The sequence below is a fragment of the Schistocerca serialis genome, chromosome 3 (genome assembly GCF_023864345.2).
Source record: "Schistocerca serialis cubense isolate TAMUIC-IGC-003099 chromosome 3, iqSchSeri2.2, whole genome shotgun sequence".
In the NCBI taxonomy this organism is placed as follows: Eukaryota; Metazoa; Arthropoda; class Insecta; order Orthoptera; family Acrididae; genus Schistocerca; species Schistocerca serialis.
Window position 1 is genome coordinate 133,543,667 of NC_064640.1, and position 17,652 is coordinate 133,561,318.

Below are 17,652 nucleotides of genomic sequence, written 5' to 3' on the forward strand. Positions count from 1 at the left end.
TGTTTGGATGAGAGCTTAAACCAGAGACGTGGGCCATAATGCTACAATCTGAGATTTAGATTCTTTGATTTGCACAATCAGGTGAATAAGTGTTGAACTCTACTGAATGTGTCAGGCATACAATACACACAGAAAGTAGCTACTGTTGTAGTTGAAGGGTGAAACAAATTGTCAAGTGAGGGGAAAATGTCACAGCATTTGTCCTTAATAAAGACAAATCATTTTACCAATAAATAATCAAAGTTTATAAACTTCTGTTATTTTACCAGTAATTTAAGTTTATAAAACGGAGTGCCACATATGGCAAATTTCTTGTGGAGCAATAACTCACAGGCATCAGATAACAGAATGACTGATATTTACACTTTCTCTTAGTTCAGTAAAGAAGAAAAATTAGAAAGGGCAGATTTATAAATCCATTTTGCTCAAATAGTACACACAACAAATATGATATTTTTTAACAGTTTCACTGCACTAATTAAGTTACGAAATTCTGAGTACTTCATATACAGAGAAAAATATATGTACAACCTTCTATACTGGATATTTTGTTTTTACATAAATTTCCCTCTTGCTGCCACTTGGAACTATGTCAGACAAACTGAAATTTCCAAATTCTATACCAACTGCTATTTGGAAACCAATCAGAAGAATAAATGGGAATTCCATTTTCAGATTGTACAGTGAGGAGGACCACTTTGAGATTTGCACCAAAACTGGGCATGAGAAATGGATGTTGCATTCAACTTGAGAAACAAAAATGATAGTCCATCGAGTAGAGGTGCTAGGCATCATTGTGGGACATTCAAGCCAGACCAATCCTCACTTCTCAGTGTGATTCTTTATTGTCTTGTGCAGTACAGTGCAACCAACGTAGCATATTGAGATATAATTATGTTTTCATGCACAATGATATGGTAGCCACAATGTAACAACTCATTGCAACTTCAACTGCAAAATGTTTCCTTATATATCCACCCAACCCTTCTACCACCCATGAAACACCAATCTCATCACTTCTTTATTTCCATCTATCATTACAACAGATATCACAATGTGTTTGTTGTGACAGTTGAGTGATATGGTACAATGATAAGACACAGGGTTTGCATTCTGGAGGATCGTGATTCTAATCCCCAATGTGGATTCAGATTTAAGTCATTGGTGGTTTCCTGAATCACTTGATGCCAATGCTGAGATGGTTCTTTCAAAAAGGGCATGCCTGATTTCCTTCCTTATCCGTCAGTAACCAAAGTTTGTGCTTGTCTTCAATGAACTTGTTGTTGAGGGGACACTAATCCCTAATCTACCTTCCTTTCATTGTGACAGGTTTTTCAACACAGTTGGATATTATGATGAAAGCTTAGTTGAGGGCCTGACCTCAATTTACAACAAAGTGTTTTGTTCAACTACATTTTGTGTTTATTTTAACTAGTGAGTGTACTCCTGGTTCTACTGTTCTCATTGCAATGTTTACAGTAAACAAAATCTCTTAGACTAACTGATTATATGTAAAAGAATATCAAAAGGGTGCAATGTTATCAGTAAAATAAAATAAAACATTTTCAGAATGTGGAAAGGTGTATATAAGAATTATGTCTAGTGGAAGCCTTGGAACATTCAGCAGGACTTCACAAAAAAACTGCCTTATCTTTTGACCAATATTTCACAATACATATAATCATTACTGCCTTTTTTCATGACATTGCCCTTGTATTTTGAAACAGTGTTTATAATACTAGGAACAAAACAATCTCTGCAGAGTCTTCAAAGCTTTAACATTGGTGCAGAAGGGTGTTAGATTCAGGGTGACAGTTATTGAACTATATGAAATAAAATTGTCATAACTTCTGAATGGTTTGAATTAGGATGTTCAAACTGCATGGTTGGCCTCGGGGCATGATGGGAATTAGTATGCACACATATGGTTTGGTTTAGCAACAAAGCGTACTTTCATTTGGATGGGTTCATCAGTAAACAAAATTGGCACATTTGGGGGACTGAGAATCTGCATTTTGCGATCGAAAAGTCTCTTCACCCTCAAAGGGCGACTATGTGGTGTGCAGTGTCCAGTCACGAAATAATCGGTGTGATATTCCTTGATGGCATGGTGACTACCGAACAGTACGTTAAGGTTTTGGAAGATTATTTTACCCTCATTATCCAAAGTGACCCTGATTTCGACATGATGTGGTTCACGCAAGACGGAGCTCGACCCCATCGAAGCAGGAGAGTGTTTGTTATTCTGGAGGACCACTTTCAGGACCGCATGCTGGCTCTAGGGTACCCAGAAGACACTGACATTGGCCTCGATTGGCTGCCATATTCTCTGGATCTGAACACAAGTGACTCCTTTTTGTGGGTCTATATTAATGTTAAGGTGTATGGCAATAACTCCAAAACCATTTCTGAGCTGAAAACAGCCATTCAGGGGGTCATCGACAGCATCAATGTTCTGACACTTCAGCGGGTCATGCAGAATTTTGCTATTCATTTGCGCTACATCACCACCAATGTTGGTGAGCATATCAGACACGTCATAACCTGAATCCGAATATCTGTAGTGACATTTACATGTTGAATAAGCTGTGTGCATTCCTTTGTTTGTAACTAATTAAGATTTATTTTTTCGTATAGTTCAATAATTGTCAGTAATTGGTGCAAAGGAAGTAAAGACATTAGCTGCCAGTGGGCATTGATTTATATTAGTAGGGCATGTTGAAAATCTGTGCCAGACCAGGATTTAAACCCAGGTCTCCTGCTTGCTACCCAGATACACTGACTGCCATGCCATCTGGACACAGTGGTCATGTCAACTGCACGGACTGCCTTAGCTTGCCTTCTGACAGACCCAAATTCTCAACTTAAACAACACACTACTGATGTAGTGCCCCTGCTGATTAGCCTCATTACTCATAGCTGCTCACCGATTCCCATAAGAGTTCGAGCTCGGTGTGGTTGGTTGGCTGATTTGGGGGAGGGGACCAAACACTGAGGTCATCAGTCCCAAACCTTCGGATTAGGGATGGATGGTGAAGGAAATCAGCCATACCCTTGCAAGGGAACCATCGCAGCATTTGACTGAAGTGATTTAGGGAAATCACGGAAAGCCTAAATCACGATGGCCGGACGCAGGTTTCAACAGAAATCCTCCCGAATGGGGGTCCAGTGTGCTAACCACTACATCACCTCGCTCAATGAGCTTGGTGTGCATCTGTACTGAAGGGATCACTGGCCATCATTGCCATAGTTATACACACCTCAACAAAAGTTTGGAATATTACAGAGTTTACTACAATGGCTTCCTTATAGTATGCCCATTGAAGTTTGTACAATACCTTATTAACAAAATAAATGCAATTCCTTCTGCAAACAAGAACAGTTTCGGCTAGTTACAAAAAACTGTTACAAAACAAAGCAGGCTCTCTCCTAACTGTAGGCCTTGAAAACAAAAACAATTAAAACCTTTATCTCATGATTATAATTATCAGTCTTCGGTAGTGAGTACGCCCTCCTCGCACATGGATGAGTTCTTCCACTCTGCACATCTTGCACTGGATGAGACCATGAAGTTTATGTTGAGTATGAAGTCACACTTCTCAATAGCAGCTTCAGTGAGGTTCTGAAGATTGTCATGTGGATTCGCATGCCGTGCAATAACCATGTTCAACAGGTCCATTGCATGCCCAGTTGCATTCCTGTCTGTGGACTGTGCTGACCAATGCATTCAGTTAATGTTTCATCTTTGAATATACTGAGACACTGCTAGGGTACAGTGCGGTCTTGCATAGTCATTGACTTGGATGAAGTTGTCACCAACTTCATGTCTGTAGGGCCTTACAATCGTTTGTAGGTCCTCTTAGAGGTATTGGGGACCAGTCATATTGCCGTAGATGGAAATTAGAGGGGTCTGCGACCCAGAACATTACACTTCCATGTGCAAACAGGTGGACTTCCTGAACATATTGACATTCCTGGTGCTTTTGAGCACTTCTCCAAATCCTAACATATCCAATGTCCTGTCACAAACCAGTCCTTATCTTGTCAGCAAACATGACATTGCTCTATTCTCCAGTGGTCCAATGTTGATGTGCAAAAGCCCAGGACATTACTCCATTCTGCAGTGGACCAATGTTGATGAGCAAGAGACCAGTCCTTTATTGCTTTGATTCTGTTGGTTCAGTGTAAAACTTCTCATTGGTCCTCTGAAATGAAAGCCATCCTGATGCAATATTCTGTGCACTGTTTAGTCTGAGATACAAATCCCTGTTGCCGGGAGAAGTCATTTCCAACATTTTTGACAGTTGATGTTGGGCACCTTCAAGCTAACAGTTGGAGGAAACGATCTTGCATTGTTGTTGTCATATGAGGACGACCACTGTGAGGTCTACCATTTACATTTCCCATCTCACTATACTTTCCTCCACTCTGAGTGACATGTAACCAGTCGGCAACAACTTGCTGTGTATGACCTGCTGAAAGTAAAGGCACTACCTTGACTCTATCAAAATGTTGTATGCCTCTGTTTGGAATGTTACTAAAGTGCTCAGCCCAAAATGGACTGCTCGCAGTGTGCAGCTGTGGCAGTGGTAATTTTACATGACTGGGAAACAGCTGCAAAGCCTGCCAGTAGTAAACACTGTCCATTATATGGGCTCTAACTGGATAATGCATGAAGTGCCTAGGTCAATGAGACTTCTAGTATCGTAGACTACATTTCACGACAGTATTCCAAACTTTTCTTGAGCAGTGTATATGTGGTTTCTGTTGTTTCGGACATAGTGGTGCTGTATTAAAATATTTTATAAATATGCCATGTTACTGTATTACGTGTAAAGAAAGTGTGCATGTTTGATGTCTTTCCACATCCCAGATATTTCTCTCCGTTTGATTCCTGGAATGTGATTGATCTATTGTTATGTAATGTGGTAACAGTTAAAGTGTGTAACTAAATACCTAGGTGATAATTTTATTAAATTGTTTTCCACATCAATGATAAATCCTCCCTCTCTTACCAGCCCCTTTTTTACAGCTGCTAAAATATCTACAGATGAAACATCTCTGCTAGGAGCTCATCCAAAGTACATGCAGAAACTTCTAGATATAGTACGTTCCAAGGTGGCAACAAGAAGTGCAGATATTACAATAAAGTTCACTTTAAGTGCACTTTGGAATCTCACAGGTAACAATAATAAATCCTATTATTTATATTTTTGGTAGTCTGATTAAAATTTCAGTGTTATGGACTAACTCTACATACAGGATCCTGTATAATCAAGAAATATTGGGATTGCTTAACTGAAGTTTTTTCCAAATTATGTAAATATAATGTTGATTTCTTTTCCATTGTTTGAAATAATTCTAAGATATTTCTATGTTTTTCTGGAACATTGTGAATATAAATCAGGTGACACATTTCAGTATTTTGCATGTAAAGTATGAGGAGGTGAGAGGAGAGACTAAAAAGTACCAATAACTAGAATGATTTTTCTACAGGCAGAGGAGCAATAAAGACTGATTCTTCTGCTATGTACTGCACATTGTTTTGCATCAGTTGACCAATCAACAATCCGTTTGAGAGTGAAAGTTGGTGAGAGTGGTAATTTTCATAAACCCTTCTTCACATACTCATCAGGATGTCTGTTTATTGTGATCTCTGTATCAGAATGCAATCCACAAATAGGAATAAATTGTAAAGCATTGGACTACTCCTGATGTTGCAGTAACAAGGGAAAAAAATAATTTACTCTAGTGGGAATTTCTGTATTTGCTCTGATTGTACCAACGCTGCAAACTCTCTGGAAAACAAACACAGAAATAAAAAGAGGTCTGGATAATTCAGGACACCATCAAAATCTAAACATTTAATATGAGGTGCTCTAATTCTTGCTGGGAAAAGCTAACTGAAGATAAATTGCTGCTGTCTGTCATACTATTCCATACGTGAAAGAAAAAGAACTCAAGTCTCAAACATTGATGTGGAATTGAGTGTTTAAATTATGGATGAAGTATGAGCATCATTAAATCATTGTTAAAACATGATATTTCACGTGGCTCATTTGAAATGGCATTTCATTTAAATGATGATTTACATTTTTATACGCTCTTCACAGCTCACTAAATTACTGGGACATAATTTTGCTCTACCTTTATATATCTGGTCAGAGTAATTTCATCACCATTATAGGATCAGAAAGGAAAGGAGAGGTGGCATTATATAGCTTCTGACCATCAGTCTGATGGGAAAAAAAACAACCTGACACTTTATATAGACTTTTGAAACCATTGAGATCATTAATGAAAGAAATAAGCATGAAGGAGAGATTTGACAGGATACCAAAGAACATCGTGCATTCTTTCCATAAATAGAAAAAAAGGAAGAAAACAATTTTCATTAACAAAATATGTAAAAAAAAATTCAGTGAATTATGTAAATTAACTAAAACCTTCAAAACATATGGATGGGTGGTAGAAGACGGGAAAGAATAATGTGACACTTCAATTTATATCAGGCTGCTGGCAGTTGGAAATGATGGTTACTGTAACTTTAATGTAGGTGATGCTGAGGAAAGTGGAAGAAGTAAAAATCTAGATGAGGAAGAACTTGACATAATGGAAGAAGAAATTCAGAGAGTTATAATGCATGTGGTGTAGTCCTTATCAATTGAGGCAGGATAGGAAAAAATCTTACCTTCATAGTCTTGGATGTTATTGAATTTAGCGTATGTTAAAATGAAGGACTAAGCAAGGAACCTTTTTTTTTTCCAAAAAAAATTTCTGCTCTGAGATACAGCCCACCAAAGACGACTGACACTGCACGTACCATTTTGAAGATGTGAATTTTGGAAAAAATTTTAAAATGCTGTATCTCTGGAGCAATTCTAGATATTTTGTTGGTTTTTTTTTTTATTTGAAAGATAATTGCTTGTGATTACAAAGAAATCCTCCATTTGGACTTATCTGTCGAAGTTCTTTAACCATAGTGTTCTGAACTTTTTTTGTAATTTATGGAATTTTTTTTTAAAAAAATGCCAATTCATAAAATTTTGATTTTTTTATCTGTTGATTAGTTCCATAAACTTCTACATTCCCTGAAAAGGAGAGCTTCCACTTTTTGGTTGAACAGGTCTTATAAACAATTGAAATTTTTGCCATACATAAAACGTGTTTATTACCAAATTATAGGCTCATAAAAATCAAAACCTAGCCTTATTTAATATAATTTTTGTTTTGAAAGATGAGTAAGAGACTCATTTTTCAAGCATTTTAAATAGTTCCAAGGACTTAAAGGTTTCAAATTATACAACTTCTGTGCACTCTATTTTATACTGATATTAGCCAGTCAATGAACTAAAAATGTGTTCCACTGCTTCAGTATGTATCTTCCTTTGATATAGAGTGATGCCTTCCTGTTGAACCAATAGGAAGTGGAGCACTTACAGTCTTCAAACCATTGTGAACAGTAGGTGAGCACTGATGGCGTTGTTGCTGTCCTTCAGCTGGAAACCTATATCCAGCAGCTGGTCCATGTGGTAGCATGAAGTTCACTACAATTTTGTTTAACTCATAACTGGTGTCTATAATCTCTGCAATCCACCAGTCACAGTCATATATACACACACACCACAAACATCCCCTTCTCAGGTTGCGAATCTGAACATTATCCTGCTGTTTCTGAGGTGTTGGCCAAAAAAATGAAATTTCTTCTTTCTTGCCATTTAAAGTGCATACAATATGAGATCGCCCATCACTTTGAGTCCAAAAAATTGTATTCTGAATTTCTTTCACTGGAGTAGTTTGTTTGGACTATTCTTCTTTTTTCTGCTAGCAGAATTCTTCGATTTCCTCTTTGGACAAAAGAATGAGGGCTGTGGATGTGTAAGATTTCACGACTCTTCTAAAATCCTCAGCATTATGAATCCCAACTGTATTTGGTCTGGAAAGATTGTTTTGTAGCATGGTACTTCAGCAGGCCTCCTACACCATCACAAGGCCCCTTACCATGACCAGTAGCACTGTATACCCAGTCAGTTGGCACAAGCGACTTACTCAATTCAAACAGCTGGTAACAATTTTTAAAATGACTAGGAGCACCATAAGAAATAATGATGATCTTCTCTGCCCCTGTTTGCAGTTGAAGAATTTTGTGTATTGCTAGCAAAGCATGTGTTGAGTCATGTCCTGTGTCATCATTTATAATTGCAACACTTGTGGTCTTGTTTTGAAAATATGTCACTCCTGTAAAACTTGAAACATGGTCATTACTCCAATGATACCCTTATACTTGTTGTGGGAGAATTACAGACCGGTTCTCAGCAAAATCACAGTGAAGCACTAAACATAGTTCTTCAGCCTGTACACACCCTTTCACTTCTGCAATGTGTTGTTGTTGTTGTTGTTGTTGCAATTTCTACATATGCTGATGTGTTACTGCTTTCATTGACTGTTTACCAAGTTCATCAATGAAACTGTCAAAGGCAACAGTTTTCTTAATTAGTGTATTTTCCTCCCATATCGTACATGTATTTTCTGCAGTTCTTTGCTACACCTTCCAGGCCAAGTGTTTGTACAGACGGTCCTCCCATTCCAGGACAGTTACCACATTCTTGAAACAAACAGGTCTCTCGCTTTACGTCACAGACTACTAATGACTTCACATGCCCAACCAAGGTGTCATATGTCACATGCTCCAGTAAGTTCTTCAAAGTTAACACACAAATTTCAAAATTCGCACAGTACGCACATAAACAGACATCTTTAAGTGGGTGTGAAACTACCCACTTAGGTTGTAGTGCATAAAATTTTGATCTTCCAATATGTGAAGTTGTATAATTGCTCATATAAGTTGCAAAATTTCTTTAATACTGCGAGTTATGTACCTCTCCACTTTCACAGCTTTTTGACCTTCAGCTGTTATAGTGTTTTTTTTTTTTTTTTTGTGGGCACTCTGGCATGAGCAGCCCCATTTATCTTCCAAATAAAATGACTGCACTACTTGGACTTGAGCTGCTTCTACAGGATAATATTCCAAAGCCTCCTTTTACAGACCTCACATTTCTTGATTTGTCTACCATGTACTTTGATAATGATGGAATGTGTTTCAAAATTGTTTTCTTTGGAAATGTCTCTGGAATAATAGTTAAAACTTGCACATTTTCACTGAAGGATGCAGACTATTCAACAGCTGAATTGATATTTATGAAAAATTCCTGGCAAGAGCTACAAGAGTGCTTTGGTTCATTTTCTTCTGAAGATGGAATTTCTACTTTGAAGAGTGTGGTCAGCTTTGCTGTAGTGTATTCATCCATAGATTTAGTAATTTCCCTGTGCTTTCTTGTCGCATAGAGCTTATGACTCGACTTCACTGACCACGGTTTCTTAACAGGACTGACACCTACCTCTGTAGTTGTTTGATTCAGGGTATTTAATTCTTCCTCTATTGATGCAAAATCTGCATCATCTGCACCATGGGAGACTTCACCTTGTTCAGATACTATCATTGTTGTTATTCTGTCAAAACATTTAGAACACATAAAGTCGTCACTGGAAACATCTTCACTTTGAAACAGAGCCTTAAAATGAGAACGCTTATTCCCCCAACCTGAACAGTCTTATATATCACTCTTTTGTGGATAAGCAGTGCCCCAGTTAGAAGACATTTCAAACAGTCCTTTTCACAAAACACACTGCAACTTTGTCAACTGGCAAATTCCTCACGAAAACACAGAACTCACTGTATGGTCTCAGGTTTCTTAGAAGCCTCTGCAGTAAACAAATTAGCAATGAACAACTACAATACAGAAATCTGCAATGAAAAACCATGACAAAGAAATTGGCATGAAACTACAACAAAGTGTAAGAAAACAAAGTATAAGAAATATCTGCAACAATGAGAGTGAAAACAAAGACAATAGAAATAAACATTGTAAGTAAGAAACAACTTCAGTGAAGACATACATTAACCTTGAAAGTTAAAGAAAAATGATTTTTAAAAATAAAACCTGTCCAACTTAAAAGTGGAAACTCTTCTTTACAGAGAATATAGTGCTACATGGTACTAATCAATGGGAAAAAATCTGACTTTTCTGAATTGACATTTAAAAAAAAAATCAAAAGGCAATAGTAAAATAACTTTGACAGATATGCCCAAATGGAGGATACCATTGTAATCATAAAGCAATTATCGTTCAAATGAAAAAAAAAAAAAACTCTAACAAAATATATAGACCTGTTACAGAGATAAAGCATTTTAAATTTTTTTTTCAAAATTCACATCTTCAAAGTGGTGTTCGCAGTGTTATCTTTGGAGGTCTGTATCTCGGGGCAAGAATTTTTTTGGAGAAAACAAAAAAACACATGTTTCTTACTTACTCCTTAATTTTAACATATGCTAAATTCAATAACATCTGAGACTATGAAGGTAACCCCCTTGCCTGAAGTGATACAGATTATGCCATGTAAGAAATCATGAAATACATGATACAATAACCCACTGCTGCAGTGCTCAAAGAAACAGGACTGTTAGGTGTTGGAATCATCCATGGAATCTGTAATATCCTATAAACCAAAGTATGTGGATTAAAGATTGTATCAGGTCAACAATCATCACCTTTGGTTTAAAAAAAAATGCAAATTTAACACTACGTTAAAATTATAGAACTTTCTCACTTATTTCACATCTCAGCAACATCTTTTTAAATATTCTACATAAGTGCCTAAGATACTATATAGATAACAAATTGCCAAAAGGAAAAGCAGAGTTTGTAAAGAATAAAGGTACTCATGAATAGATCATTAACATTAAGTAATTAATATACAAATGTAGAAAATTCAACTCTCTATTAGTGTTATCCATTTTATATTATAAGAAGACATTTGACTGTGTTAAGGGGATGCTAATGTGGAATATTGTGAGCAGCATGGACTATTTATGCAGACCCTAATGCAGTAGCTAGACAGGAAAATATATAATCTGAACACTTGTTACTTCTAAAGGAGCTATACAATGATGTATTCTGTAACCACCTTTATTCAACAGGCAAGGACAGTACATTATCAGTAGAAGTCTTTGATAGCTTGAATGGAGATGTAAGAATTGGAGGATTCTGAATTGACAACCTCAGATTTGCTGACAGCACACTTTGTGCAACTTCTGAAATAGAAATGCATTAACTGTTTAAACATGTGAAGCATAGAAGCAAGAATTTTTTTCTACCATTATGCAAAGATAATAACAATAATATATCGTGATGAATCTCTGCCACAAATGGACACTTGAGCTGGATATAAAATAATAGAGCATGTCATCCTCTGTAGGAATTGTAGCTGCAGTAAGGAAATAAAAAGAAGAATAACACTTGTAAGAGAACCAACATCATAGGAGTGATATAGAAACACCACATCATAAGGAGACATACAAAGTTAACACTGTTAAGAATACTAATATTTTCAATGTCTTTATATAACGTGGAAATGTGGATCATCTAAGAACCAAATCATATTTTTTAATAAAAGGATGCATTTGATATTTTAGCATTTAAGAGATCTTTACAAATATTGTGGACGGAAAGAAAAATTAATATCTCAATTGTGAAAGAATTATTATGGGTATAAATGAGGCTGTCCACAATATTTTAGCATATAAACCACAAATTTCTTGAACTCATAATCAGGATGCAAGGAGAAATGTTATAGAAAAAAGAAAGACATCTTGGAAGGTATTTAGACCAAAGTTAGAAGATAACCATGTGAACACTAGGAAAAATGGTTCAAGAGGTGAAATATCAATACAGTTGGAGAAAAATTTGTCATAAAATTTCATGGTGATTCACCAGCTTTCCACATTAAAAAGATATATGGAATTAGGCTGTAAGATAGTATCAGTACACATCATTGCATATAGATCCATAGGAACCTACACAGAATGCAGAATGTTGGACTTAATTTGTGTTCTTTGCAATCATATGCATTCTACAGTTTCAAACTGTATGAATCAGATGAAAACAACTGCATGCAATAACCCTTATGACCTCGGAAGGACTCCCATATTCTCCCCGACATGTGATTATGAATATGAGATTTCACTGCAATTTTTTTTAGACTTTGCTTTAATTAAACTTTTCTTACATATTTTCTGGTTAGATTTATTGCTTTTGCTTCCAGATGAGTCTCCGAAAACGTGTACTGTTTTTCTTGAAGAAGGAGGCATGGAATTATTTTTGAAGGTTTTGGAAACATTTGAAGATGAAAGTGCAGTAGAAACAAAAGTTCTTGGATTAATTAATAATATTGCTGAAGTTACTGAACTCAGAAGTAGCCTAATGGTACCTGAGTTCATGAGCATGCTGAGGTGAGATATGTACAAGTGCCTATTGGCTCTATTAATTGTAGTATAAAATAATTTCAGAGTACAGCCATAGAATCAGTAGCTTTTCAGGAATAGACTATAATAAGTCCAAAGCCCTTACACACTTTTTAACAGATTCATCATCAATGTTATTGGCACCATTTCACACCATCACGCCTTAGGAGATTATTACAGCTACCTGCAATAAAACCAAACCATCATCACCAAATTGTGGATCTGAAAAAACAGAAGTTACTTCAGATTGATCCCTACCCTCTTAGCTTATTATGTCAATCCTGCTTTGTCACAACTGTGTGAACTTGATTCATTTGTTTTCTTCAAACACCTTTCTATTAAATGGAACCTTGTTTTTTGACATCGTTTCTGTCCATCATTCAAGCCAAATCATTTACTTCATTTTCATTCTAATGTTTCAGCCATAGCATTTTATATTCTTTTGGTTTCCCTCCATATGCACAAATAGAATCACAGTTATTTTTAATGAAAGTTACTTCTCAAAAACCTCTAAACGGTAGTGTGTCTCAACCGGAGGCTCTATCGATTCTGTGATCATCTTGGATGGGGTTCTCTGATAAATGCTTGCCCTCAATGCACAGTGAGCAAAATCAGATTGTGTGCAAAATAAAGACACTGTGAATTTGAAGTTTTTAACAGTAAATTGCCAAAGCATTTGCAACAAATTCCTTCAATTCACTGCCCTCCAGGAAAGCTGTCACACTCAAATTATTTTCACAACTGAGAGTTGTATGAAACTCAAAAGTAGAAAGCTCCAAAATATTTAATGATATATATATATATATATATATATATATATATATATATATATATATATATATAAAAAAAAAGTGAAAACTTGGATTTCATAGAAGAGGGAGTTTTCATTTCAGTCGACAAGAACATTTTTCTATGTAAGTCAATATTGTGGCTGACTGCGAAGTTATCTGGATGAAAATAAACAGCCTAGGTGAATCTCAGTTAATCATTGGATGTTTTCACTGGCCACCCATTTCCACTGTAACAATTGTAGAATAATTCAAAGAAAGTCTGTGCACAGTAGTGCAGAAATACCCCTACCATACAATATTAGTTGGAGACAACTTTAAACTACCAAGTATAGAATGTTGTGTCAATGCATTCATTGCAGGTGTTACGGACAAACAGTGTTTTCAAGTGGTTGTGAACGTGGTCTCCAGAAACTGTTTTGAGCAGCTAGTTCGGCAACCCACACACACTGGAAATATTTTAGACCTTTTAGCTACAAACAGGCCTCACCAAACCAGCAGTGTCAGTATAGAGGCAGGAATTATTTATCATGATGTCATAGTGACATTGGTTACTAAAGTTAATAAATCCATCAAGAAGTCAAGATGAGTTGTTATGCTGGAAAGACCACATAAGCAATTTTAGCACCTACTTAGGCAATGAATGGATGTAATTTAGTTCCGATGTGATGGACATAGAGGAATTATGGACAAAGTTGAAACTAACTGTAAATTACGCTGTAGAGGAGTAAGTGCCGAGTAAGTGGATTAAGGAAATAAAGGACCCACTATGATTTAATAACAAAATTTGGCAGATGTTAGAAAACAGAGATTGTTGCACTTCTGGTTCAAAAAAGACTGTAGAAATTTCGACAGGCAAAAGTTAGCACAAATCTGTGTCTCAATAAAAAGATCAATGCCTGAAGCATGCAACAACTTCCACTGTCATATGTTAGTGTAATAACTTACACAGAACCTAAAAAAAAATCTGATCTTACATAAAACAGCTAAGGGGGATGAAGCCTTCTTTTTTTCTATTCAGTCACTTGTCAACCAATCTGGTGTGGTAATAGAAGAATGCAAAAGGAAAGCTGAAGTTTTACAGTCTGCATTCAAAAAATCATTCATGTAGAAGAACACTTTTGAATGTCTCACAGACTTTTGTATGGAGGACAAACATATAGACATCCCTGACATTGAGATGGAACTGAACCTACACCTAGCTTCTTACTAATACTGACCCTGCTCTGGACAGTGACTTGCTGTCTGTCATTTTGGATGTTTATTCCGTGCTCTTTTCAGGTTGAAAACAAGTAAGTTGCCAGGTGTGGATGGAATTCCAGTTTGGTTTTACAGAGAGTGCTCTTCAGCATTGACCCCTTACATAGCTTACATTTATTGCAAATCTCTTACCCAACACAAAGTCCCAAGTGACTGGAAATTCCCTTGGGATGGAGGAGCTTCTGTTCACAAATCAGCACGGATTTAGAAAGCATCACTCTTGTGAAACTCAGCTTGCCATTTTCTCTCATGATATCCTATGAAGCATGGATGAAGAGCATCAGGCAGATTTCATACTTTTAGATTTCTGGAAAGTGTGTGACATATTGCAACATTTTAGACTGTTAATGAAGCTCTAAGTTTTAATATTCCCATCAGCAGAGGATGTTGATAGCAGATCAGAAGGTATTGCAGCTCATGAACAAGGAGTACATCAGAGGTTTGGAATGCAGGTCATGTGGGCTGAGCCACTGGCTAAGCAAGCCTCTGCAGCTGAGACTCTTACAGTGTGCTGTATGTGTTGTTTCGAATCATGTCTTGCTTCTATACTGATACTGAGCCTGCTCTGAACCTTGACTTGCTGGCTATTGTTGTTGGTGTTTATTCAGTGCTCCGCTAATGATGAACTTGGCTTTGTTTATGGCTTACATGTTCATATCTGGCACATAGTCTTAAGTGGCAACAAGTTCTTACCCTATCATGTTTATGGCGACATGTTCGCCTCTGGTTTCTGTGTCATGAACTCCAAGTTCATGGAACTTTGGCAGCAATAGCTGTCATTGCAGCAGCAGTTAACAGTTTGTGGTTCAAGAGGAATGGCACCAGCATCAAGAAATCCTGCAGCAGGAACAGGAAGCTGTTTTCCTGCAGCTCATTTTTCTGCAGTGACAACCACATCAGTCATTGGCTGTGACAATGATTACTCTGCCGCTTGCTTTTGCTACCTTCAGTGAGTCTGTAGAGATTTGGGGAGTTTACCTCCATCATTTTGAGCTGTTCTGTTTTGCTTATGGCATTTCTGGTGGCTGCAAAGTGCTATGATTTTGTCTTTTAGTAGTTGTTTATTTGAAGTAGTGCAAAAATTGCAACCACTCTCAGGCCCTAGTGCATTATCTTTCAGTGATCTCTGTGCTCTGACTGAATTCTATGGTCAGCAGACACACCTTGTTGCTGCTAGATTCCAATTTAATCAGTGTTATAGACAACAAGGAGATTCGTACACAGCTTGCTCTACTGTCTGGAAGTGCAATTTCAAATGCGGAGTCATTGATTGGAGATACGATTGTGCACCTTGCCCCTGATCGGGGCTTCAGCTGCTCAGCATGCTTTTACAAATGAAATTCAAGTTTCCCAATTTGTTAGTCACCATTGCAAGCAGTGGTCACATAATGATTCCAAATCCTCATTGTGTAATTCTGCCTCTAAGTTTCGCCCTGATTCTCAGGCTTCAGGATTGCTGGTGTCACATGAGAGACTTAAGTGTGTTGATTATTCTGCTCCCTCTTCAGCATTGGATGATCTTTTTTTATGTTAGTTGGCCAGGTCAGAAACACTCACCCTCCTTGGTATTGAGACATCAGTCACGCATGTCGAAGAAGTTTCAGTCCCATTCTGACTGCAATAGCGAGCATGCCAGAGTTCAATGCCCACATTGTGCAATGGCTTGCTGGATCGTGGCAGAAGCTGCCACCTTGCTGTTGTCAGTCAACAACTGGCTCACCTACTGCATGCTCAGCTGTGCCATGAGGACAACACTACCATCCAGTCCGTTATAGCTGTGGAGCCAACAGCACTATGTAATCTCACTTTGGACTTGATGCTGCTTGGCCAGTTCACAGGAATTCCAGCTGAACAATGGCAGTGTTATGTCTTTAACAACAAGAACACATTTACCTGACTCACTTCACCTCTGCTGCATTCCACCAGGCACTGGGTCTTCTCTTATTGCTACAGGGCCATTCTTCTCCTCAGAGAAATGTCACTGGCTGCTATGTACAAAAACATTGAATGCAATACTACTTTTCTTATTTGTGTGCTCCCCAACTGCTACTAACATTTTCAGTGTAGATGCTTTTAAAAGTTTTGGGTCCACAATGGAGGACCAAGTGTCAGTCACAGTGGCTTTTTCTTAACTTGACATCCTGAGTGCTTCGTATAAGAGGATTTTTTAATCAAAACTTTGGCTCACATTTCTGTGAAGCCTTCTGTGGTGCTTAAATTTGGCAGAGCTTACCCACTTCCATTTGCAGTTCGTGAGGCTGTTTAGGCAGAACTTGCCAGATCTCAAGAGCAAGGCTTTATTTCCCTGGTTTCCTCAATTCAGTAGATAACGTCTATGGTGGGGATGTCATTAAAAGCCAGATGGTTCGTTATGTATTTGTGATGATTTGAAGTCCACTGTTAATTCCCATTCTGACATTGATCTTTATCCACTGCCTCACCCAGAGTAGTTGTTGACTAAACAGTCTGGGGCCACTATTATTCGAAAACAGATTTAAAGGATGCTTATCTCCAGCTAATGCTTTGATGCTTCATATCAGTTTTAAATAAGCCATTTAGCTTATCTTGGTGCAATCACTTGCTGTTTAGGGTTGCAAGTGCACCCACATTTTTCAAAAATATGTAGAACTACTGTGTTAATTATTAGATTGACATTAGTCTTAAAGAGTCAATACATGCTGAATGTTACAAGAATCCTGAATCCCTTTTAAATGCCTTCAGGAAAATGGTTTATGTTATCGGTTGGGAAAGTGCAGTTTCTTTGCCCCAAGCATCTAATACCTGGGACACATTCTGAGTGATTTATGTGTGCGTGTGGTAATGTCGACACAGTCATAAGCATGCCAGCCTCTACTAACCTTAAACAGTAGCAGTCCAGATAAAATCACTTATTATACTACTTTTACTCCCCAAGTAGTGCAGACCATGCACCCTCTCTTGTCAGCTGAGCAAGACAGGTGCCAAATTTGTGTGGTTAGCCACCTGTCAACAGGCTTTTCAGTGCCTTAAGAATAGTCTCTAGACAGCACTGTGTCTGATGTCATAAATGCCAGGTATACCAATGACACTGGTGATGACAGACATGAACCAATACAGCACCACAGCAATTTTGTCCCACAAATTGTCAGTTTGTTCTGAGTGCCGAATTTCCTTCGTCTTCAAAACATTAAATTCTGCACAGCTCAACTACTCCCAAATCAAGGAAAGGCTTAAGCGATCATTTATGGGCTCAAGAAATTTGTA

At 37.4% G+C, this 17,652-nt stretch overlaps 1 protein-coding gene across 1 annotated transcript in view; it reads left to right on the plus strand.

The window, feature by feature from the left end:
- The window catches only part of LOC126469833 (protein zyg-11 homolog B-like), a 222,541-nt gene that overhangs the window by 188,103 nt on the left and 16,786 nt on the right, over nt 1-17,652 (plus strand). The window contains exons 10-11 of the mRNA XM_050097124.1: nt 5,033-5,182; nt 12,163-12,349. Coding sequence (XP_049953081.1) covers nt 5,033-5,182; nt 12,163-12,349 — 337 coding nt within the window. The remainder of the gene's footprint in view (nt 1-5,032; nt 5,183-12,162; nt 12,350-17,652) is intronic.